The following is a 25,000-nucleotide window of genomic DNA, read 5'->3' as shown; positions in this document are numbered from 1 at the left end:
ACATATCTAACAGAGGCGTCGATAACCAAAAATCGGCACTTTTCGGCGCCGATAAGCCCCAAAAATCACCGATTTCCGGTTAGTGGCAATTTTCGGTTATCATCACACCCCCAGAACAGAACCCCCGCCGATAACCGAGGACTGCCTGTATTTGGTTAAATAAAGTGAAACTGCATATGCATATGTTTGTACTTATATTTCAGAAGAGGTAATCACACTAAAGCAAATCATTATTAAAAGTATAAAAATTAAATTTTCATTATACAACTATTGTAATATTTACCTGAACACCTGAATTAACCCTGGTCACTGACCAGCCCAAACTACATCCCCATAATTTCTTTACCCACTAGTGGGTAATTAACTGTCAGCGTTACCAATGCTTACAGGAAAATCTTGTCAAATGAGTTACCTGAAGTACCGTTGGCAATGCTGCTGCAAGTCCCGGCCAAGTGAGGCCGAGATCCCCAACTGAGTCATTCATTATTCAAACTGAAGTGGGGAGGAGGGTGGGAATCATTCAGGTAAGTATTACAATATTAGTTTTATTATGAAAACCTCATATTGCAATACACTCCCTGAACACCTGAATTAGCCCGGTTAACAAAATTTTAAAGGAGGTGGGATCAATCTAATTTAGCCTGACCTGCCAACAGGGAAAGCAGGTAACTCATCATTCGCCTACTCTGTATAAGTGAATGTATCCTCACCTGGTTATCCCACTCAGGAGGTGAGAATGCCTGTAGAGAGAATACCCCTGACGTCAGTCTTATGTCTAGGTGCTGTCTCAGTCAAGCTACCTCCCATGTGGTATTCAAACCCTCCCATGTACGGAGGGGAGAAAGACAAACCTCCCATGTGGCTATTCATAGCCTCTCATGTATGGAGGAGTACGATGAACCTCCCATGTGGCTATTGTAGCCTCTCATGTATGGAGAGGTTGAGTGTGCAGTATCTTCGAGTTCTTCGCCGCCCATTGCCGCCAATGTCTGCGCAGGAGAGGCTGAAGAAACCAAAACTGTCCTTTGGATCTCCCTAACTTCACAGTACTAACGCCAAACTTAATACTCTCACTAAGAATCCTGACCAACAGAGAATCCTAAGTTCCTAGACTACATTCATTACCTAAGGTCCCCCCATGATGTTACTACGTAATTATAAAATCGAGTTGGCCGCCACAAAGGGACCTAGCAAGTAATCCTTCTCCGAAGGAAACTCAATGCGCCCTTGGACGTGAAAAGGAACTCGAAGGCTCCGAAAGCGATGAAGAGCCCTCCGATGCTTGCTGAATAACCTCTCATAGGAAGAAACTAATTGCATTCTTAGAAATAGAATGCGATGGACAATTAGGGGAAAAGAATAATGTTCTTGGGCAAGGCAACAGTTTTTCGATACGAGACAAATAAACTTTCAGAGCCCTAACCGGACATAGCAGGGTTTCAGAGGTATCGCCTCCTACGAAATCTTCCAAGGATGTGACCTTGAACACTCTGGGAAGAGGATTCATTTCTGATTCGGATTTCACAATGAATTCCGGCAGGTAGCAAAGAAAAATATCTTTCCCCAAAAAGGATACCATCTTTGACACCGCCCGAATTTCTCCGATTCTTTTGGCTGTAGCCAGCGCAAATAACAATAATCCCTTCTTAGTTAACTGCCTTAGGGACAGTGACTCTAATGGTTCAAATGCTGCAGATCTTAAGAAACCTAACACAGCCGCTAAATCCCATGAGGGGGCCCAAAGTGGAAGAATTGGACGTTCTATTTTAAAAGACCTAAGAAGATCATGTAAAATTCTGCTGGTCGAAAGCTCCGGGAGATGAAATCGGAACATGCTACTGAGCATCGACCTATAACCAGCAATCGTAGAATAGGATAATCCCTTTTCCTTTCTCAGGAACAGGAGGAAGTCTGCTACCTTCACCACTGACGGACGTGAAATATTATGCCCCTGTTTCCGGCACCAACTACGGTACATCGCCCACCTGGCCTGGTACAGTTTTATAGTTGAACTTCTCAGACAGAATGACAGTTGTTGAGCAACTGCCTTAGAGAGTCCTGAATGACGTGCCACTCGCTGGACAGTCTCCACACAGCTAGCTTCAGTATGCGGAGGTTCTGATGGAAGTACTGTAATGGAAATGCAGCTGTCTGAGAAGATCTTTCCTCTCTGGGAAGAATACTGGGACTTCCGTCAGTAAGTCCAGAAGGTCCGGAAACCAAGGTTTTTGGGCCAGAAGGGGCATACCAAAGTGATCTGCGTGTTGTCGCAGTTTCTGAGCTTTGCCAGCACTTCCTGGATCATCCATAACGGAGGGAATGCATACACGTGCATGTTGTCCCAGGAATGTAGCAGTGCATCTGTCCCGCAAAAAGTTAAGTATACCTTAGTTTTACCAGACCACTGAGCTGATTAACAGCTCTCCTAGGGCTGGCCCGAAGGATTAGACTTATTTTACGTGGCTAAGAACCAATTGGTTACTTAGCAACGGGACCTACAGCTTATTGTGGAATCCGAACCACATTATAGCGAGAAATGAATTTCTATCATCACCAGAAATAAATTCCTCTAACTTTTCATCCGCCGGCCGGGAATTGAACTCCGGCCCATCGAGTGACAGTCCGCAGCTCTACCGACTCACCCAACGAAAGAGTCTATCTGTCCCGCGGGACATGGGGTCCGCTACTGGGGAGAAGTAGACTGGGAGACGAAAATTCAACCTGGTGGCGAAGAGGTCTATCGTCGCTGGCCATCTCCTCAACAGAAGTTGCACCTCCTCCTGAACTAGGGTCCATTCTTCCCCAAGAACTTCCTGCGAATGACTCACAGCGTCAGCCAATACAATGAGTTTCCCTGACATGAATTGGGGAATGAGCAAAACTCTGCGGTCCTCGCACCAATGGAGAACTCTCTGTGCTAAGCTGTTTAATGCCTGTGATCTCGTTCCCCCCTCCTGGAGATATGACACCGCAGTAACGTTATCGCAAAACAGCGCTACTGTCTTGTTGCTTACCTGCTCTGAGAAGCAACTTAAGAGCCTCCTCGACTGCTCTTAACTCTCTGCAGTTTATGGACCCCTCCCGATCCAGATCCCTCCAAAGGCCCTGAGCCTGAAATTCCTCCAGGGTTGAACCCCAACCCCAATCTGAGACATCTGTGTACAGATGAACGTCTAGAAGAGGGGAATCCAATCTTATGCCAGTGGTCAGATGAAGTTCTTCTGACCACCACCGAAGATCCTTCAGGCAAGAATCTCCCCAGACTATGAACACGTTCTCTTCCCGAAAGTTCCTGCGATTCCTGAGACACACCTGCAGAAACGCATCTGGGGATGAGACCCTGGAACTAGAAGCGAGCAAGCTTTTCCACAGGCTCACAGGTTGAGCTCTGTCTGACAGGAATACCTCCAGTTGGCTTAGAATCACCAGAACCCGCTCCTCTGTCGGGAAAGCCCTCAAAAGAAGCGTCTGAATCATCATCCCCAAATATGTCTTTATTTGTGCTGGCATTAATGAGCTCTTGTCTAAATCAAACCGAATTCCTAACTCTTGACAGGGGTCCAGTGAGAAATCCCTTGCCTGCAGCACCTCATTTGCCGACGAAGCCTGAACCAACCAATCTGTCGAGATATTTCCTCACCCGGAAACCCTGACGATGCATTATGCCTGAAACAGGGGACATTACCTTTGTGAATACCTGAGGTGCTGTGGTCAGACTGAAGCAGAGGACTTTGAACTGGAATGTTCCAGTTGGACCCGAGAAACGAAGGAACTTTCGAGATTCCTAATGAATCGGAACCTGGAGATATGCATCCTTGAGGTCCACTGAAATCATCCAATCATCTCTCCAAACTGACCACAGCACCAACTACGAAGTTTCCATATGAAACTTTGTCGAGACGACCAACAAGTTGAGATCCGAGAGATCTATAATGGGTCTCCAAGATCCTCCCGCTTTTGGGGCCATGAAGATACGGCTGTAAAACCCCGGAGAAGGGGGAGTGGGCTCTAATGCTCCCTTCTCTAAATGGGCTTGGATTTCTGCTGCCAAAGCTACCCCCTGATGGCGGATGGGAAGATGAACTGGTGAGCGGATGGGAAGATGAACCGGTGAGCCGGATTGAGGAGGACGAGAGTGAAAAGGAACTCTGTACCCTTCCCTTAACACCTCCACTACCCAACTCTCTGTGCCCCACTCCTTCCAGATGTTCCAGAAAGGAGCACGGCAACCTCCTACAGGAGCAGGCAAAGGGAATATCTCCTATTTCCAAAAACCCTTCTTGTAAGCAGGTTTCAGATCCGAGGCAGAAGCAGGACTTTTGGAGGAAAAGCGGACCTTCTTCGGAGATCTTACCGGAGACTTGGAACGCGGACGCTTAGTCAGTGATGACATTCTGGACCCCTTATGAGATCTGACACTCTGAGCTGCTACTCGAATCATGGCCTGCTGCGACTCAACTGCCGATGTTGAAGAAACAAAGTTCACCATGGCAGAAACATCTTCCTCCCTAAACAGATTGTTGCTGAGCGCAAAGGGAGCCCACAACAGAACCCTCTTGTGGATATCCGGATAATGGGGAGGCAGATGATTCAAAAAGAAATCCCTCCACTTCTTCCCAAAGAACGTTGTACAGCCCACGGAAATGTTCACCTGGTAAGCCAAACCCATCGACACCAAAGTGATGAGGTTATCAAATAAGGTCAGATCCAAAGGAGTGTACCCATCCTGCTTAAGGAACCCCATCAATCCGGACAACATCCACATAGAGTGGGACAAGGCCTCCGACTGGCTGCGGAAAGTGTCCTCTAAGATACATGCCTCTCTAGCAGTAACAGATACCAGGTGATTCAAAGACGGAACTCGAGTTGAGAGGAACCGACACTCGCAGAAGGGTTACCCGCAACCCTATAAAACCCCTTCCGAATAGGAAGCAGGGTTGAATCCTGCCTAACCGACCCTATCAAAGCCACTAACCTATCGTCTGCCTCCCTCAATGCCTGCTCGACATGGCAAACCAGACTAGACTCTTTGATGAATGAGCAACTACTGGTTTTGTCACAAATAGCGACTCGAACATCGCTTGATTCGGTTGTGTAGGCTCCTCCGGAGCCTTGGATTGAGGATAAAGAGTATGGATGAAGTCCACCATCCGCATGTACTCGGTCTCATTGGCTGAAGGAAAACTAACGTATGGTACCGGATCCTCTTCTTCACATGAACAATCCTTGTCAGACTGGTCCGACCGAACCGGAACAGGAAATGAGACAGGCTGGCCCCTAGCAAACGCCGAACTCGACAATCCGGAACACGATACACATGGGTGCGCGAGACGGACACCTGAAGAAACAGTCGCGAACATATTGGAGACAACCAAAATAGGCTGCGCAAACCCTGCACCCTCCAACGACGATGGCGCAACACCTGGGCCGGCCACACCTGGACGGACAATGCCCACTCCTGAGAGCAAAGAGGCTGCAACACCCAAACCACGCAAACCCGGATGCATCAGAGCCGCATGAGAATGGGAATCCGGAACAGAAGATCGTCTGGATAAGGAAGACAGGGGAAAAGGTCCTTGATGACCCAGAATCAACCCCGAACATACATTGCCCGCCTTAGCTGGAGGAACAGAGGAAACCTGCAAGAAAAGTTGAAGAAACCGAAGGAGGGAAGAAGGAAGAAGCCACACTTGGAGTAACCATCAGAGCCCCTGACGAGACGTTGGACAGGTGGAGAACGTACCAACTGGACCAGAACTCAAAGGAGTTTCGAAGGGGAAGTTACCAGGTACCGAACCCAAGGTAACAGAGGAAGACAAAATACCAGCCATCCTAGCTAACGGAGCGATTGCGGAAACTATCGGTACCGAAACATTGAACGCTGGGGCAGGCGCACCGCCAACTGCCACAGTAACTAGATCAGAAGCCTGAGAAACTACAGGAATCGCCGAAGATGGCACAGAAGACAAATCCGCTAAAGGCAACGAAACCGGATGAGCAACCAAAGAACCCAGAGTTCCCCGAAGAGTGCCCCAAAAAAGGTTGAGAAAGAGCAATGGAAGAAGGTTTGGAAGCAATGGGGGAAAGGGAAAACTCTGAAGTCACAGAAGAGGCCATAGATTTTAAGGAAAGAAAAAAGACAGATTCTGTTAGTTATAAATGATTTGTTTAACCAGACCTCTAAACTCTTTTATGGTTCTTCCTCCCGATAATCTTGAAAGACATCAGTTGCAAATTCAGGAAAGTTCTTTAAGACATGATCATAGATATTAGAAAACCCAAGATTAAAACAATGTCTAACTAATGACCTGTAACCCTTAGAGAGACCTAACAAATCAGCATTATATTCTGCAATATTTAGAACCCGATCAACAGAATTACTATCACCGTAAGACGAAAAAAGTTCGCCCCCGAAGGAAAAGGAACCTTCGAAGAAGAAGTATTCTCCAAAATTTCTGAACCTGACAAACTAGCAACCAAATCTGAACCATCCTCCACGGATCTAGCAACCTTTTGTTGCAGAAAGCCTGCCGCCGGAAATAAAACCGCCACTGGATCTAACGAAGATGCCAAAACCTTAACCACACCCGAACCCGAAGAAGACTGCACCTTCAACTTCTCTTCCTGACTACTTCCTAAAGCACTATCCCTACTTGTCTGTGTCATGCCTAATTCTAAATTCACCTTTGAACTTACGCCTTTAGAGGAAAGGGGGAAATCTGCTGCTAACACTCCCTGCTCCGCGGCGGGCGGGCCGGCAGATCCTACCTTCGAGGTTTGTGGTTCTCCATGAACCCTGGCACCCATTAGGTCTGGTTATGGAACAGGCAGGGGAGCTGAAAGAGAACAATTAGATTCTATTTCCCTAGAACTACTATTCTGATCCTTCATTTAAGTTAATTTTGTCATGAAGCTAGAAAATAAGCTAGACATACTAGCTGATAATTTATCCCCTAATTTTCTGAACAATTCAGATTCTATAGCTTCCTTATCAAAAACCTGTGCCTCTACTGCTGGTTCTGACCTATGCTTACTCTTGGAAGCTAAAGATTTCCTATGCTTTCCATAATCTTTCATTTGCTCTACCGACCATGACCTACATTCGTCACATCTTAGAGTGACATTACATTGAACCTTTCTACATGCTATGCAAAGAGAATGTCTGTCATGCTTGAGGGTACTCATCTTACGCTTGCAAGCTGTGCATGATCGATGAGCTGCAGCATCCCCAGCAGTAGAAAGCTAGGTCGTAACGGCTGTAGCAGAAGTGGAAGCGGCAGCGCTATCCAATGGGGGCATCTTCCTGTCTAATTTATCCATTTCCAAGTCAAAAATTCAAGCCAAAGTCCAAGATGGGAGAGAAGATCCAAAACCAGACGAAATAGTACAATCCAGGAGAAAGGGCAAAAATACGGCCCAAGTCGTTATCAAAAAACCAAAAATATTTATATGGGGGTCGGGCTAAAGACCAAAAAGTTCGCCTGATGCAGGAAACATCCAAGCAGCACGGCAAACAAAAAGCAACTGGGGATCTCGGCCTCACTCGGCCGGGACTTGCAGCAGCGTTGCCAATGGTACTTCTGGTAACTCATTTGACAAGATTTTCCTGTAAGCGTTGGTAGCGCTGACAGTTAATTACCCACTTAATGGGTAAAGAAATTATGGGGATGTAGTTCGGGCTGGTCAGTGACCATGGCTAATTCAGGTGTTCAGGGGGTGTATTGCAATATAGCTCCTTCCATGAATTTTTTCTAGCAATTTTGTTTCATTGTGTGAACTTGTGTCCTGAGATTCTAAGATCTGTTAAAAGAAGCATAACTGCCCCGCATGTGTTCTACATAATAGGAAGCGACTGTTAATTCTAGGTATAAAAGCAATTCCTTACATGATTTTTTTAAAGTGGTTGTGTCATGCTTCTTTGTTTCATTGTAAGAGCATGTACAGTACTCTGAAAATGACATTTTTATAATATAATAAAAGTTTTATATGTACTTACCAAGTAACTACACAGCTATAGTTTCTAACTAGTGCAGCAGCTTCAATTCAAAATTCGCAGTAGCACTTCGATTGTTTAGTGTAGGTGACCAGTCCCGCCCACTAACGGGGATACTAGGAACGACTTAACAGACAACCCCATTCTGTTTCTGCTGTGTTTAATGTAATTCCAATGGTATCTAATGGAGTAAACAGAGATGTTTCAGACTCGGGGTGTGGAGGTGCAGTTGTTCTTCTTTTAACCACACACCAGAATTTTATATAAGTAACTTACCAAGTAATTACATAGCTATAGTTTCTAACTAGCGTGGCTACTTAAATTCAAAATTCGCAGTAGCACTTTGATTGTTTAGTGGAAGCAACCAGTCCCGCCCACAAATGGGAATACTAGGAACGACTTAGCAGACAACCTCATTCTGTTTCTGCCGTGCTTGATGTAAACATCAAATACTTACAGCAGCTTTGTTCATTATTTTCTGGTTGTATAACTGGATTTTGGTGAAGTATTACTGCTTTTCTTGAGAAGCCTTTAACCCTTTAACGCCGAAGCCCTATTTACAAAAACGTCTCCCGTATGCTGGCGGCGTTCGGTGAGTTAGCGCTGAAGCGGAAAAAATGTTTTTTTCAAAAAATCACAGCACGCTTAGTTTTTAAGATTAAGAGTTCATTTTAGGCTCATTTTTTTTGTCATTGCCTGAAGTTTAGTATGCAACCATCAGAAATGAAAAAAATTATCATCATATATAAATATTGAAATATATAACAGGAAAAAAAAACTCGTGTATAATTGTATACAAATCGCGCTGTAAGCAAAACGGTTAAAGCTAATGAGTCAATTTTTTTTAGTTGTATTTTACACTAAATTGCGATGATTTTGGTATATAACAAATTGTAAAACGATCAAAGCAACACAGAGAAAATATTATCACAAAATGATGCATAAATACGTAATGTGCGGACGTAAAAAAATGTTTTTTTAAAAAATTCACCATAAATCGAAATATTGTCCTAGAGACTTCCTGATTGTTGAAAAATGAAGCTAATTGATTGAATATTACTAGAATGTAAGTGTTTTAGCTTACAATTGCAGTTTTTGACCATTTTGGTCGAGTTAAAGTTGACCGAAAGTCGAATTTTTTCTATTTATCCTGATTTATATGGAAATATTTCAAAAGTGATAAAAGCTACAACCATGAGTTATTTTTTGTTGTATTGTACATGAAATTGCACACATTTTCATATATAAAAGTTTATGTAACGACTAATATAAAGCGGTGCAAATATTACGACAACGAGACGAAAGAATTTCTGAGATGTTCGGCCGAGTTACCGCGCAGACGTAAGGAAAATGTTTTTTTTTAAAATTCACCATAAATCGAAATATTGTGCTAGAGACTTCCAATTTATTGCAAATTGAAGGTAAATGATTGAATATTACTAGAATGTAAGAGTTTTAGCTTACAATTGCGTTTTTTTACCATTTCAGTCGAGTTAAAGTTGACCGAAGGTTGAAATTTTGGCAGTTATCGTGATTTATGTGAAAATATTTCAAAACTGATAAAAGCTACAACCATGAGCTATTTTCTGTTGTATTCTACATGAAATTGCACACATTTTCATGTATAAAAGTTTACGTAACAACTAATGTAAAACGATGCAAACATTACGACAACATGACGAAAGAATTTCTGAGATGTTCGGCCGAGTTACCGCGCACAGACGTAAGGAAAAATTTTTTTTTTTCAGAAATTCACCATAAATCAAAATATTGTGCTAGAGACTTCCAGTTTGTTGCAAAATGAAGGTACATGATTGAATATTACTAGAATGTAAGAGTTTTAGCTTATAATTGCATTTTTACCATTTCGGTCGAGTTAAAGTTGACCAAGGTTGAAATTTTGGCAGTTATCGTGATTTATATGAAAATATTTCAAAACTGATAAAAGCTACAACCATGAGTTATTTTCTGTTGTATTCTACATGAAATTGGACACATTTCCATACATAAAACTTTATGTAACGACTAATATAAAACAGTGCAAACATTACGACAACGTGACGAAAGAATTTCTGGTGCAGACGTAAGTAAAAAGTTTTTTTCAAAAATTCACCATAAATCGAAATATTGTGCTAGAGACTTCCAATTGGTTGCAAAATGAAGGTAAATGATTGAATATTACTAGATCATAAGAGTTTTAGCTTAAAATTGCGTTTTTGACCATTTCGGTCGAGTCAAAGTTGACTGAAGGTTGAAATTTTGGCAGTTATCGTGGTTTATATGAAAATATTTCAAAACTGATAAAAGCTACAACCATGGGTTGTATTTTGCTGTATTGTACATGAAATTGCGCACATTTTTCATATATAAAACTTTATGTAACGGCTAATATAGAACAGTGCAAAAATTACGACAAAATGACGAAAGAATTTATGAAATTTTTCGGCTGAGTTACCATACCGTGCGTAAGAAAAAGTTTTTTCAAAAATTCACCATAAATCGAAATATTGTGCTAGAGACTTCCAATTTGTTGCAAAATGAAGGTACATGATTGAATATTACTAGAATGTAAGAGTTTTAGCTTAAAATTGCGTTTTTGACCATTTCGGTTGAGCCAATGTTGACGAAGGTTGAAATTTTTTGTAGTCGACGTGCGGATGCGTCCACTCGGCACAACAGACAATTTTAGTCGGCGTATGATACGTCAATAGGCGTTTAAGGGTTAAGCTGAAAGCTTTCAGGATCAATTTTTTCTCATTTTTGTTTTTTTTAAGTTAAGTCAAGTTCATCAATTTTTTCGCTACTGTAGCGAATTTGCAATCAAGATTAAACATCAGCTTATCACACTTTCCTTTGCAGAACTGGAAAAGTGTACGGGCAGGAATGTAGTAAGGGACAAACTGTGCTTAATCCCGGTACACAAACGTGAGGTCTGAGAGAGACACCCCAGATTTGATCACGTAATCACTCTGTGTGTGTGGGTGTCATTCCTAGTATTCCCGTTTGTGGGCAGGACCGGTCACCTACACTAAACAATCGACGTGCTACTGCGAATTCTGAATTTAAGCTGCCACGCTAGTTAGAACTATAGCTATGTAATTGCTTGGTAAGTCACCTATATAAAATTCTGATTTGTGGTTAAAAGAAGAGCAACTGCACCTCCACACCCCATGAGTCTGAAACATCTGTTTACTCCATTAGATACCACTGGAGTTCAGCAATTCTGACTCAAACTATATTCTCCTAAGTCACCACAACCTGTCTACACATACATGAGCATCAAGCTATGAAAAATTACACAAGTACTGTGTGTACGTATATATGTAGTATCACATTAAGGTAAACTAAACACTTACTTTGTTTATAAAACATAACTGCTTTGGTATATTTTATGGAGAACACAACAAAAAAGGCTGCCATGTCTACTTTTATTGTAGTATTGATAATTATATGTTTGGCATGTCTACACATACATGAGCATCAAGTTATGAAGAACTACACAAGCACTGTGCTAACATATATACTGTACATACTTCTCACATTAAGGTAAACTAAACACTTACTTTGTTTATAAAACAAAACTGCTTTGGTCTTTTTTATGGAAAACATAACAGAAAAGGCCATGTGTCTACTTCTATTATAGCATTGTTAATTATACGTTCGGCATGTCTTAAGTTTGATACTAAGTAATACTGTATTTAGCAATCTGGTAGGTTAAAGTCGATAAGTTGAGGTACCAATGTATAATATACACAAACTTTAAAAAGTTCATACACATTTTCACAGAAATCTCAGCATATCATAGAATGAATGTACTTAAAAGTGAGATATGACCAAGCCTCCTCACAATTAACATCATAAACCAATATCAAGGAAACAAATGACAGCATGTTGTAACAAGCTTTCACACTTCTCAGTTTGCTTACCTATTCATTTGAAATTCATTGCATACCAATATAGCTACTAGATTTCAAATATTTTAACTCTTTGAAAATGTAGCAATATTCCACGATAAAATAAAAAAAAAACTCTGTAAATAGCCTACATTTTACAAAACAAAGACCATTATGTCAATGCAACATTTAAACCTGATGTCTTACCTTAGAACATGAAAAAAGAATCGACGAGTTAAAGCTCTGACAGCGGGGCCAAACTCCTCTTCAACTGCTTGACTCAGTGGTTGGACAGGAACATGAAAACTTCCTAAAGCCCCTTCCATTTGTGTTTCCCTTTGTGGTGTTACTGGCAATCGTAGCAGATGATTTGCTATTGCAGTTAAACAACGCATAGCCATTGGTCCCTCTTGGTCCCAGTTTAAGGACACAAGAAGATTTACAGCTTCATCCAACTGGCGGTGCTTGATATACTGACAGACAAGTGCTATAGCTGTAAGACCATTGTTACTAACCGCACTTACATCAATACGGATACAAGCAATAGGACCACGCGTATAATGCAGGAGCAACAAGTGAGGTATAAGAGTTGACTGAAGTCCCTCCTCTTTTGTGAATGGTGCCCACGACATCTTAGAAAGGGACTGTTGATGGCAAAAATGCTCAGAGAAATCTAAGATCCTCTGAGGGTTAGGTTCTTCCATTATTAGCTGCATCCTTAAGAGGGACAGTGCCAAATCAAAACACTGTATCTGTCCCCTTTCATTGCTTATAACCACAATGTTGCCTGAATCTAGCCATGCAATATTAGATGGGATGAGCCCAGCCTTGGTAACGTGTGTCATGCCTCGTGAATCACAATGAAGTGCTAACACTCCATTATTGCAGGCAAGTAGTAATCTATCCTCAGCTGGGTTGTGGGAATGCGTCATTAATGGAGCTTCTAAAGGGATGGTCGTCACTGATATTCTATGCAATGCATTTCTGTCGACCTGAAACAAATCAAGTAACACTGTAAAGTAACCTCCCTGGTGCTATTTGTTGTAACTTAATGAAAAATAACAAATTAGCCCTTTTACATTTCACAAATAGTCCAGATCCCTAATTTCCTTAAATGCACAGAAAGCAACAGTTAGCCAATTATGGGTATGTGTGATCAAGTCCATTATTTCTGAGATTGTTTATTCTTTACTTTAATATGACTTTCCTGGTGTGTTTTTGCTTATGTAACTGAGGAAATGAGCTGTGGGTGACAGTCTGAATATTTATTCTTTACTTTAGTTTGACTTTCTTGGCATGTTTTTGCTTATGTAACAGAGGAAATGAGCTGTGGGTGACATAGTTTGAATTTTTCTTGTTCTTTAAAGATGGAGGAGGTTAGGTCTAGCTGACAATGGATACACAATTGGTTTGCTTAAAGCAGTTTACTAAGAATTTATATAGCGAATATATCGCCTCTTTTGTTGAGATAAGCTATGACTATTATGCAAGGACTGCATGTTCCACTACCTGTACATTAACTGGGAAAGTTGTCCATTTTGGCACAAATGCTAGCCAAGTAGAAAGCAATACATTAGTTTGTAAATTCAAGTTGCTTTCAATCATTTCTTGCCTAGTCAGCAATTCTGCCTTACCAACACTAGTTTATTTACCTTAATAATGTATTTGGCACTGAGTAAGTTTTTGCCTCCTACTCTTCATGGTAATTTCATAACTGCTTTTTCACTCAAAATTAATATCACTTTTATTTTTGGTAGTCTGCTAATTCTTGATTTTTTATCTACACAAGTCAGAGGGAGCAGACGTAGACTGCCCAGGGATGGAAGTCAGATGTGACACGGACAAGGACGACACGGAGTAAGGTGCTGGGAATTGGCCTCCTGAGCAGTGGAAGAACTTTGATAAACTGGAAGTATAAGAGGAAACTGGCAGCTCCATCTTGGGAAGGCTTTTCACACCCCCATGGCAGCAGGCATATCATTTCCTTCTTGTTCCACCTCCTCTTTACCAAAATCTTCTCTGTTGCACACCTCATCCTCTTACCTGGGCTGGAAGGAAGCTGGTAGCTGGGGTAAGGGAGGTTGTGCTGCTCCCTCCTTCTACTCCCAAAATGGCTGACTCTCGTTGCCACCAAAATCCTTGTACTGTTTACAGTATACTGTTTTTAACGTGACTCCAGCAGGCGCTACAGAATTTTCCCTTTACGTTAAGACCAAAGATTTGTTAGTTATGAAAAATACAATTTGATAAAAATTTGTCATTTTTCAAAGCTAGCTCATTGTAAGTAAAGTCATGTACATTTTGCAGGCTCACTTTTCTGGTTTGCATTACAGAAAGTTTTCCTGTATTGGCCATTCTGTTATTTTATTTGCTATTCTGTTATTTTACTTTTCAATGCTGATCTTTGTCAGCCTGCAACTCAAGCAAGGCATGTAGATAAAGGTATGGATTGTATTCATTCTTAAAATATCATGTGCTTAATTGTGTTTGACTTAACTTGCTCAGTCATCTTTCTCTTCTACATAAGATTTTGAAGCAAATTTATGGTATTACTGTAACTGATATGACTTGCTTTCTCTTTGTTACACTTTGACATCAAAACTGTTTTACTATATTTTATACTAGTAACAGCTGAATCAAGTGTTTCGTTGCAAGATTTCAATTAAAACCAACCCTTTAGATGTGTCTGTCTGAAGACCGAATTTATTTTCTGAATAATTTTGGTATATCAGACATAGGTCTTAGCAGGAATCATGGTTAAGGACATCATATAAGATGGATCAGTTTAAGGGGACTACTACAGGCCTCACCTTAATGAGGCTTCCTCCAATCACAGTTATTCTAATTGCCCTGAACCCCAGCCAGAGTCACTCCTACTTCTTTCAGGAGTTGACTGAGCCACTCAATAGCCAATTTCAACCTCTTAAAAGTTACTTTTACTTGTCAGGGTTTCTGTCTCAAACACAACTTAATGTGTCCTTGACAGATATACGTTCTGATAATATGTTCAATCTCAAGAGAGCTTTTAAGCACATGGTTAAAGTCAAAACTAACTGTGATTTGGGATCACTGAAAATATTATGTGGTGACAAATAATTTTATAAATCCTGAGTTCACTTGTTCACACAAGCCTTTTATCTTCCCATAATTTGTAGATTATGGATCAGACAACCCAAAGAATGACTCCACCTGCTGATGATTCAGCTCGGTACTGGCTAATTGCTGTTCTCTCTCACTTAAACATGGGCTGAAGCACAGGGATTAACTATTGCACACAAGTGTATAAGAAAAGGGTTCCTATGGAAAATGTTTTTAAGAAATTATGTTCCACTGATACAAGCCACTATCTCAAGACATGCTCTTTGTTATCAAAACCCATTTATCAAAAAATAGCTTTTAATTAAGCAGGCTACATAATTTTATTCAAAAGTAACTCAAAAACCTGAGAGAGAGAGAGAGAGAGAGAGAGAGAGAGAGAGAGAGAGAGAGAGAGAGAGAGAGAGAGAGAGAGAGAGAGAGAGAGAGAATCTATTTTCTGCTGATTTCTTTTCTCATTCTCTCAGTTTCTGTGAAGTCACTATATTTTACCATTAGAAGAAAATATTTTTTGAAAACAGGCAGTCCCCGATTATTGGCAGCCTCGGTTACTGGCGATCCGGTTTTACAGCACTTGTCTAGTGACGACGATAACCAGGTTTTCGTCGCTGATAAGTGGTTATCGGCACTGATCGCCTCTTATCGGCGGCGCTGATCACCAGTTATTGGCGCCACTAACCGGTTATTGGCACCGCTAACCAAGGATCAGTGCTATTATCGCCGATTTTCGGTTAGCAGTGATTTTCGGTTGTCGTCACGCCATCGGGAACGGAACCCCGCCGATAACCAGGGACTGCCTGTAACTATTTTTATCTATTATCTAAATGTTTTAACTTGTTTCTACTTTGTTTTAACATTAATACCTGAAATTTTCACTAAATTTCCAGCCCAAAATTTACAATGAATTGTTTATTAAAAGTCTGACTTTATGTATCAATTCTTCCTTAGGTTCTTTCAGCTACCATTACTTTAAAAATACACCTCTGCACTTTGTTATCTACCAATAAAGTTACTGTGGTAAAATTACTATACAACTGCGTAAATTTTCTGTTAAAATTTAGATATTTTTCACTTTATAAGAATAACCACTCTTCCTTATCATGTAAGTGTTTTTAACATTTTTTTATTCTTAAACTTAATGCTTTAAATTTTGATGGAAATTCAAACCAAATTTATACCGAATTGTTCATTAAGTTTTATTTTATACCATACATTCCTTGATAATAATCTTTTCCCTGCATGTCTCTGGCTTCTAAAACAATTCAGTGTCCAGATCTACCCAAAATTTAGATCTTTAAAGTTTTACTAAACTTTACTTCAAAACACACAGAACAGCTACTGAAGAAGATGATTGTTAGCTTAGCTTAGCCATGAATCTGACTGGCTGTGTCTACTCAAACTATTTGAGACCTGAGGCTTGACTGAACCATTTCATACTTAAGAAGTCAGGTCCTATATAAAACACAGTATGCTGTTTAAAAATAACAGGTGAAAAAAATAGAGAAGCAAGCAAATACCTTTGTAAACATTACACACCAGGACTGTATAGTGACGGTGAATGAGGCGAGATGAGTTATAATATCACAGTACGGCACAGCAAACACTGAGGAAATTTCAAATCACATACTTGAAATGTTGTAAATAAGTTTTCTACGATTTTAATTCTATTAATAAAATTAATTTCCTACCAGTTTATATCAATAATGAAAAGGATGAAGAAAAACTTACAGAACTATACAACCTGTCCATGCCTAACTAAATGATGTCTGGGTCATTGTTAAAGTTGGCTTTCCCCTGCTGGAGTGTTCTTACTTGAGAAGATGTATTAAAGATTCCTTAACCTACTACACTAAACAGAATGAACACTATTGGCAAATAGTACCTTTCTGGTATTTCAGAAAGTAAAGTAAGTGGTTTGTCTGTTATTTGGATATTCCTTTGCATTACAATAAAAAATGCTTTGCAAGAACATTACCTCATACACACAACTCAACACAGTCACACCGCCTTTTTTTCCAAATCCTTGTTCAACTGTCAGTAACACATTGGGCTGAACCTTACTGAAGGAGACACTGAGAGGGGCCATTTCTGTTCTACAATAGCACAAAAGGTGCATTGAAGTTCCATTGAGGCCATAAACAAGAACATTTGCTCGATCTCGATCTCTTGCTAATGGACTCCAAGGATATACTTCGTCTTCACTTGTTTTCCACCAGACAACCACCTAAGACCAAAAAGCATATTTAACCTTGAAATCATGTAAGACAACAAAAAACTGATGATGTGCAAAACAATGTTAATGTTTCTTAATATACAAATGTATATCTAATATAAACAGTATCACTAGACAAAAAGTTTTGGCTTTCAAATACTGTAAATAAATAGATTAGCTCTTGACATCATGAAAATATTCATTGACTGTACAGTAAAAATGATTCACAATCATTCATCTTTAGTCCCTACGATAATTAAAAGACATGGATAATTGTAAAACACCCCAAAAATCATACAATAAAACTACATTACCCTGTAGTCCCTTTATATGCAGTAAATATATATGCAACACTAGTTACTAAACACACCTTAAAAAAAACTAGCATTTTCATAATAAAAAGAAGCATTTGCAACTTGACAAGTGAAATAAGGGGATGAGAGAGAGAGAGAGAGAGAGAGAGAGAGAGAGAGAGAGAGAGAGAGAGAGAGAGAGTTTTTACACTTTCATTTCTGGGTTTAATAAAAATTTCTACAAATGGTATAAAAATGATATTTTTATGATAAAATAAAGTTTTGTACATACTTACCCGGCAGATATATACTTACCTATAGTCTCCGACGTTCCCGACAGAATTTCAAATCTCGCGGCACACGCGGCAGGTAGGTCAGGTGATCTACCTTACCCGCCACTGGGTGGCGGGAATAGGAACCATTCCTGTTTTCTAATCAGATTTTCTCTTCCACCTGTCTCATGAGGGGAGGCTGGGCGGGCCATTCATCGTATATATCTGCTGGGTAAGTATGTACAAAACTTTATTTTATCATAAAAATATTTTTGTATATGCAACTTACCTGTCAGATATATACTTAGCTGATTGGCACCCTTGGAGGAGGGTAAGAGACAGCTAATATCTAAAAAACAGGAAACAACATATGTTGTAGGATATAAAAAACCATGGTTCTTACCTGATTGGGCAGACGACTTCATGGATACTGTCTATGAGTCTGCTTGCCTCAAGAGCTTCAGCGAGGTTGCGACCTATGACTGACAGCCTTTCTGGATCTTGTCAATGGGGGTTGACCCACTTACATGACAGAGCCTTTACCTGAATCATATCAATGGGGGCTATCCCTCTTACATGACAGAGCTTAGGTATCAATAAAACAACAAGGAGCGCAACAACCAATCCCGACCACCTGACCAAGCCTAACCTTGTTAGTGTTACGAATTGAAAGGGGGGGCTATACTCCCACACCCTCTTCCAATCAACCTTAAAACACACATCACAAAGCATTAAAATCAACTAAAATAACTAAACTATAAAGGATTAGTCTCAGCTCCCTGTCCCAGCACTGAATCCGAAGATACGTACGCTCCTAGAGAGAAGCACTTATCATAAGTAACTCTAACATCCCTCAAATAATGAGATGCAAAAGTTGAGTTACATCTCCAATAAGTCGCCTCTATAAGTGCCTGGAGAGACAACGTTTTGTGAAAAGCCAAAGATGTTGCAATGGCTCTCACCTCATGTGCTTTCACTCTATGGAGCTTTAGTGCTCATCCTCACAAGACAGATGCACTTCTTTGATGACGTCCTTAATGAAAAAAGCTTGTGCATTCTTCGAAATGGGTCTACGAGGATCCCTGACTGAGCACCAGAGACTCTCGACTGTACCTCCCAGCTGTTTCTTCTTATCAAGGTAGAATTTGAGGCTCCTAACCGGACACAGAGTCCTCTCCATCTCTTGCCCTGTCACTGATGAAAGGCCTTTTATCTCAAAGCTTCTTGGCCATGGTTTAGAAGGGTTCTCATTCTTCGACAAGAAGAAGGGTTTGAAGGAGCAAATAGCTGAGTCTTTCTTAAACCCAACCCTACCTTCCAAAGCTTGTAGTTAAACTTATTCTCTTAGCAGAAGCTAGAGCAAAGAGAAACAGTGACTTCCTGGTCAGATCCCTGAAGGAAGCTTTTGAGGAGGTTCAAATTTCTTGGACATTAAATATTTTAAAACCACATCTAAATTCCAACTGGGAAGCTTCGAGGTCTTGGTTTTAGACGTTTCAAAAGACCTAATGAGATCGTGTAGGTCTTTGTCTTCAGAGATATTCAGACCTCTGTGTCTGAATACTGAAGCCAACATACTTCTGTAACCCTTAATCGTCGTTACAGCGAGGTTGCACTGCTCCCTCAAGTAAAGCAGGAAGTCAGCGATGTCTGTCACAGAGGTACTGGAAGAGGATATCTTCTGGGTCTTGCACCATCTTCTAAAAACCTCCCACTTAGACTGGTAGACTCGCAAGGTTGAGGTTCTCCTGGCTCTGGCAATAGCCTTTGCAGCCTTGCACGAAAATCCCTTCGCTCTGACCAGTCCTTCGATAGTCTGAAGGCAGTCAGATTGAGAGCGGGGAGATTCTTGTGGAATCTGTCGAAGTGGGGCTGTCTGAGAAGATCGTTCCTGTGTGGAAGCGATCTGGGAAAATCCATCATCCATTCCAGTACCTCTGTGAACCAATCTTGAGCTGGCAAAAACAGGGCTATCAGGGTCAGTTTTGCGCCTTCCGAAGAAGCGAACTTTCTTACTGCTTCCCCCAAGATCTTGAATGGGGGAAAAGCATATCCGTCTATTCTGGACCAATCTAAGAGAAGACCGTCTATGGCAACTGCCCTCGGGTCTAAGATCGGAGAGCAGTAGTTCTCCAATCTTGCGTTCCAATGAGTGGCAAAGAGGTCGCTATTCGGCCTTCCCCAAAGGCTCCACAGCTTTTTGCAAACCTCTGAGTGGAGAGTCCACTCCGTGGGTAGGACTTGATCTTTTCTGCTTAGCAGATCGGCCCTCACATTCCTTTCCCCTTGCACGAACCTGGTGAGGAGTCTGATCTTTCTCTCCTCCGCCCACAACAACAACGTCCTCGCTGTTTCGTAAAGGGAGAAGGAATGTGTTCCTCCCTGTTTCCTGATGTAAGCCAGGGCTGTAGTGTTGTCCGAGTTTACCTGAATCACATATCCTGTGCCTAGTGGCTTGAACTGGATGAGAGCTAGATGCACCGCGGACAGTTCTTTCTTGCTGATGTGCCAGCTCACCTGTTCCCCCTTCCAGGTGCCTGACACTTCTCTCGAGCCAAGTGTTGCTCCCCATCCCGACTCTGAGGCGTCTGAAAACAACACTAGGTGAGGGCTCGGCAACTGAAGAGGCAATCCTCGGTTTAACTTCTGAGGGTCCAACCACCAACGGAGATCCTCCTTTACCCTGTCCGATATCTGGAACGACGCCGCTAAGTCCTGAGACTTCTGATCCCATCTCTCCTTCAGGTAGAATTGAAGGGGTCTTAGGTGAAGTCTTCCTAAAGAAACGAACTGTTCCAGAGAGGAAAGGGTCCCCAGAAGACTCATCCATTCCCTCGCGGAACAATGTTCTTTCTCTAGGAAGACAGTCAACTTCTCCAGGCAGCGATCTCTTCTTTCCCGGGATGGAAACGCTAGAAAATCCCGAGAATCCATCCGAATCCCCAGGTAGACAATGCTCTGCTGCGGAATCACCTGGGACTTCTCGAGGTTTACTAACAGTCCTAGGGACTGGGTCAAATTTAGATTGATAGACAAGTACTCCAGACAAAGATCCTTCGATTGTGCTCGAATCAGCCAGTCGTCTAGATACATAGAGATCCTTACTCCCTCTAGATGTAGCCAGCGTGCTACATTCCTTAAAATGCCCGTGAACACTTGGGGGGCCGTCGAAAGTCCGAAGCACAGGGCCCTGAACTGGAAGACTCTTCCCTGAACCTCGAACCTTAGGTATTTCCTTGAAGAGGGATGAATGGGTATGTGGAAATAAGTGTCCTGAAGATCCAGGGAGACCATCCAATCCCCTGGACGAAGAGCAGAAAGAACCAAAGAGGTCGTCTCCATGGTGAAGTTCATCTTGATAACGAAGAAATTCAGGGCGCTTACATCCAGAACCAGCCTCCACCCCCCCCGAAGATTTCGGCACCAAAAACAGCCGATTGTAAAAACCTGGGGAATGGAGCTCTTGAACCGGCTCTATGGCTTCCTTCTCCAGCATTTGATCTACTGCTTGTAGAAGGGCCTGGTTCCTGACAGGATCCTTGTACCTGGCCGATAACTCCCTTGGAGTTGTTGTCAAGGGAGGTCTCTCCTTGAAGGGGATGAGATAACCCTTCCTTAGAATAGAGAGGGACCAGTCGTCCGCCCCTCTCTGTGCCCAGACTTCGGGAAATCTCAGTAGTCTGGCACCCACTGTTGTCTGGAGTACTTGAATCTCATTTGGTCTTTTTAATAGGACGTGAGGAAGACCTTCCTCTTCTCTCTGGTCTTCGACTCCTGACCGTGGCTCTTGACGAAGGGCCCCCTCAAAAGGGCTCCTGAAAGGGTACCTTCTCCTTCTTGGTGAACGGAACAGCAGGCCTCATCCTCATCCTCTTGGAAGACTGAGCCAGAAGATCCTGGGTCGCCTTCTCCGATAAGGAGCGAGAAATCTCCTTAACAGTTTCTTGGGGAAAAAGATGAGACGACAGAGGAGCAAACAACAGAGAGGAGCTCTGGAGAGGAGACACAGATTTAGTGAGGAAGGAGCTGAATACCGATCTCTTCTTAAGTATTCCAGCTCCAAACAAGGCAGCGACTTCAGAAGATCCGTCCCTCACCGCTTTGTCTAAACAAGACAAAACGCTGACGAATTCATCCATGTTGAGGAATTCGGGGTCCTGCGTCCTCCTGGCCAATGCCCCAAGAGACCAATCCATAAAGTTGAAAACCTCCATAACATGAAAAAGGCCCTTGAGGAGATGGTCCAGCTCACACATTCCCCAAGTCGTCTTAGCTGCAAGGAGAGAGAGCCTTCTGGAGGAGTCCACCAGAGAAGAAAAATCTGAATCTGCTGATGAGGGGAGACCCAACCCCATCAGTTTCCCGAAAGTCTAGAAGGAGGAAAAGAGAAAACAGTCTTGCCTGCTTCCTTCTTCGACTGCATCCACTCCCCAACGCCCTTAAAAGCCTTCTTCATAGATATCGTAAGGCGCATCTTCACGAAAGAGGAGGGTTTCGAAGACTTGGTGCTAGCCCATAAGGACCCAGGAGAAGGAGGGGCAGCATGACTAAGAGTGTCTCCAAACTCCTGAACCAGTAAAGCAGCCAGCCTCTTATAGTCTGATATACCAGCGTCTTTGGGGGATTCATCCTCTGAAACTTCCTCCAAAGGAGCAGCCGGAGAAGAAGGCTTGAAGGAAGAGGAGCGCCTATCAGGAGAAGTGAGTCTGGATGGAGAAGCACTCCTGTCCATCGAAGAGCGCCTGCCAGGAGTAGGGCGCTTGCTGCCAGACTGGCGCCTGACAGGAGAGGGGCTCTTGTCCAACAAAGAGCGCCTGCTAGGAGAAAAGCGCCTAAAATCAGAAGAGCGCCTGGCAGGAGAATGGTGCTTGCTAGAAGAGGGGAGCTTATCACAAGAGAGGCGCTTGGCAGAAGAAGAGCGCCTGTCAATAGGAGAAGAGCGTCTGTGAGGAGAAGAGCGTCTGGAAGGAGAGGCGCTTCCTTCCGAAGAAGAGCGCCTGGAAGAAACGCGCCTGATGGGAGAAGAGCGCCTGCTTGGAGAAGAGCGCCTCCTAGAAGAAAAAAGGTTGCTGCTGGAAGGGCGCTTGACGGGAGAAGAGCGTCAGCTTGAAGAAGGACGCTTACTAGAGCTCTTGATAGGAAGAAAATCATCCTTCCTACGAGAAGAATCCTTGGCAAGAGATCCCACAAGAGCTGACAACTGCGCTTGGAGACCGACCAAAATCTGCTTGGTCGACTCCTTGACTCCTACTGGAGAGGACGAGGGGGATCTTCGGGCTCTCTTCTTGATAATAGGAGAATCCTCTGGGAAGCGCTCAGGGCTCGAATCTAATGCTTCCCCCCTGGGAGCCTTCCAGGACCTCTTCAGAGGGCGCGACTCCTCAGCCGAACTCCAACCGCGCCTCGGAGAAGACGAGTCAGACGCGGAAAAACACTTCCTCAAGATGCCTTTCCTATGGCGATCCAAGACAGCCTGGGACGCAACAACAGGGTCTGCCGAAGGGACGCCTGACCGTTGGGGATGCTCTACACCCTCCTTGCGGCTTTCGACATTCCTCCTCCACTGGTCCTGGGAGTTTGGAAGAGGTCTAGGCCTAGGAGCAATGCAGAGCCGATCAGACGCCCCCTCCACTGCACTGGGGACACTGCACACATCACTGTCACTCTTACCTTCTTTCATCGCACGCAGTTGCGATTTCATCCTAAGGATCTCCGCCTTCATTGCAGCCATTTCAGAAGACGAATCCGCAGGTTTGGTGAAGGGAGAAGGGGCTGAAACCAGAGTATTAGGAGAGTCTACAGTGTTATTATTAACTACTTCAAGCTCATTAGAGCGAGACCTACTAGAGCTTCTAGAGGAAGCCTTCCTAGCTCTATCTTTCTCCAGTTTCTTTACATAAGAAGTCAAAGTCTTCCATTCCTTCTCAGACAGATTCTCGCATTCCTTACACCTATTGTCAAAAGAGCAATCATTCCCCCTACACCTCATGCAAACCGTGTGAGGGTCTACCGAAGCTTTCGGCAACCTCACCTTACACTCTTGCCTAACACACACGAAACACAGGTGCAACGTTAATATCAGACATCTTGATAGAAAAAATCCAAAAGCAAATCCAAAAAACAGTCCACAATAGCGTATGCCAAGCCAAAGATCCAATACATCACCAAAATCTGGCCAAAAAGATCCTCAGCAAGCGAGAAACAAAAATCAAAGCAGGAGGAACCAACAACAGATGTTGCCGGAACCAGCGACAGAGAAAATCTGATTAGAAAACGGGAATGGTTCCTATTCCCGCCACCCAGCGGCGGGTAAGGTAGATCACCTGACCTACCTGCCGCGTGTGCTGCGAGATTTGAAATTCTGTCTGGAACGTCGGAGACTATAGCTAAGTATATATCTGACGGGTAAGTTGCATGTACAAAAACATTGCAAATGGTATAAAAACAAGTAATCTTAATTACTACATTTCAAGAAAAAATTTATTTTACAAAGTATACTGAAGAGGGCTTACAATAAAGATGATGTAAATACAACTGGTATCAAAATCAAGGAATTGTAATTAACACTTTTCAAGTAAAATAAAAATTTTTATGTAATTTATTAATACTAACTCTATTATGACTACTGTATTTCCTGCATCCGGTAGGAGGACGATAGTGTGTGAAAAGTAAAGGAAAATAATAGGACCATTTAGTTTGAACCGTTTATTCACCCATTCCTTTCGGGTGGTTTGAATGTCTATAGTTTTCCATTCAGTTTTTTCTTCTGTCCATATGAGTGGGGAGGTGAGGGGGTGATACATAATAGAGAGGTAAGTATTTAAAAAATCAATTTTATTACAAAAATTTCTGTTTTTTAAATGAATCTTACCTCTCTACTGCCAGTCCCCAGATTATGTCGGGGGTTCTGTTCCTGAAGCGCGACATAAGCCGGAAAATGACGTGAGCCAGAACACCGTATCAAAAAAATTGCTAAAAGTGAGAGAAGTGATGAAAGCCTTACCGTTAATCATTTGGTTGTCTTGAAAACTCCCCAATTGATTTACCTTGCTTCTGGTAAGGTGTGCATCCATGACCTTAGAATTTCCTCCAAAAATGTGCAAATATTCTTCAATCACTTAAGAGTGAAACGACATAACCTCAGAACATCCACTGTAACCCGGAACAGATTTCCTCATAAATATGTTTGAAAAGCACTGTAAGCTCAGAACGACATAAGCTGAGGCCGACGTAACCTGTGG

General features: G+C 42.4%; 1 protein-coding gene across 6 annotated transcripts in view; it reads right to left on the bottom strand.

Moving 5' to 3' along the window:
• The window catches only part of frtz (WD repeat-containing and planar cell polarity effector protein fritz), a 111,035-nt gene that overhangs the window by 41,403 nt on the left and 44,632 nt on the right, over positions 1 to 25,000 (bottom strand). For 5 of the 6 annotated variants that reach the window (XM_067113722.1, XM_067113721.1, XM_067113720.1 and 2 more), the window contains exons 6-7: positions 16,958 to 17,206; positions 12,094 to 12,878 (exon numbers count right to left, since the gene is read on the bottom strand). In XM_067113722.1, the coding sequence (XP_066969823.1) occupies positions 12,094 to 12,878; positions 16,958 to 17,206 (1,034 nt within the window). The remainder of the gene's footprint in view (positions 1 to 12,093; positions 12,879 to 16,957; positions 17,207 to 25,000) is intronic. The other variant, XM_067113725.1, reaches the window with a different exon arrangement.

This window comes from Macrobrachium rosenbergii, chromosome 12 (genome assembly GCF_040412425.1).
Source record: "Macrobrachium rosenbergii isolate ZJJX-2024 chromosome 12, ASM4041242v1, whole genome shotgun sequence".
Classification (NCBI taxonomy): Eukaryota; Metazoa; Arthropoda; class Malacostraca; order Decapoda; family Palaemonidae; genus Macrobrachium; species Macrobrachium rosenbergii.
The sequence above is the reverse complement of the archived record's forward strand: the minus strand, read 5'-3'. Positions and strand labels throughout refer to the sequence as shown.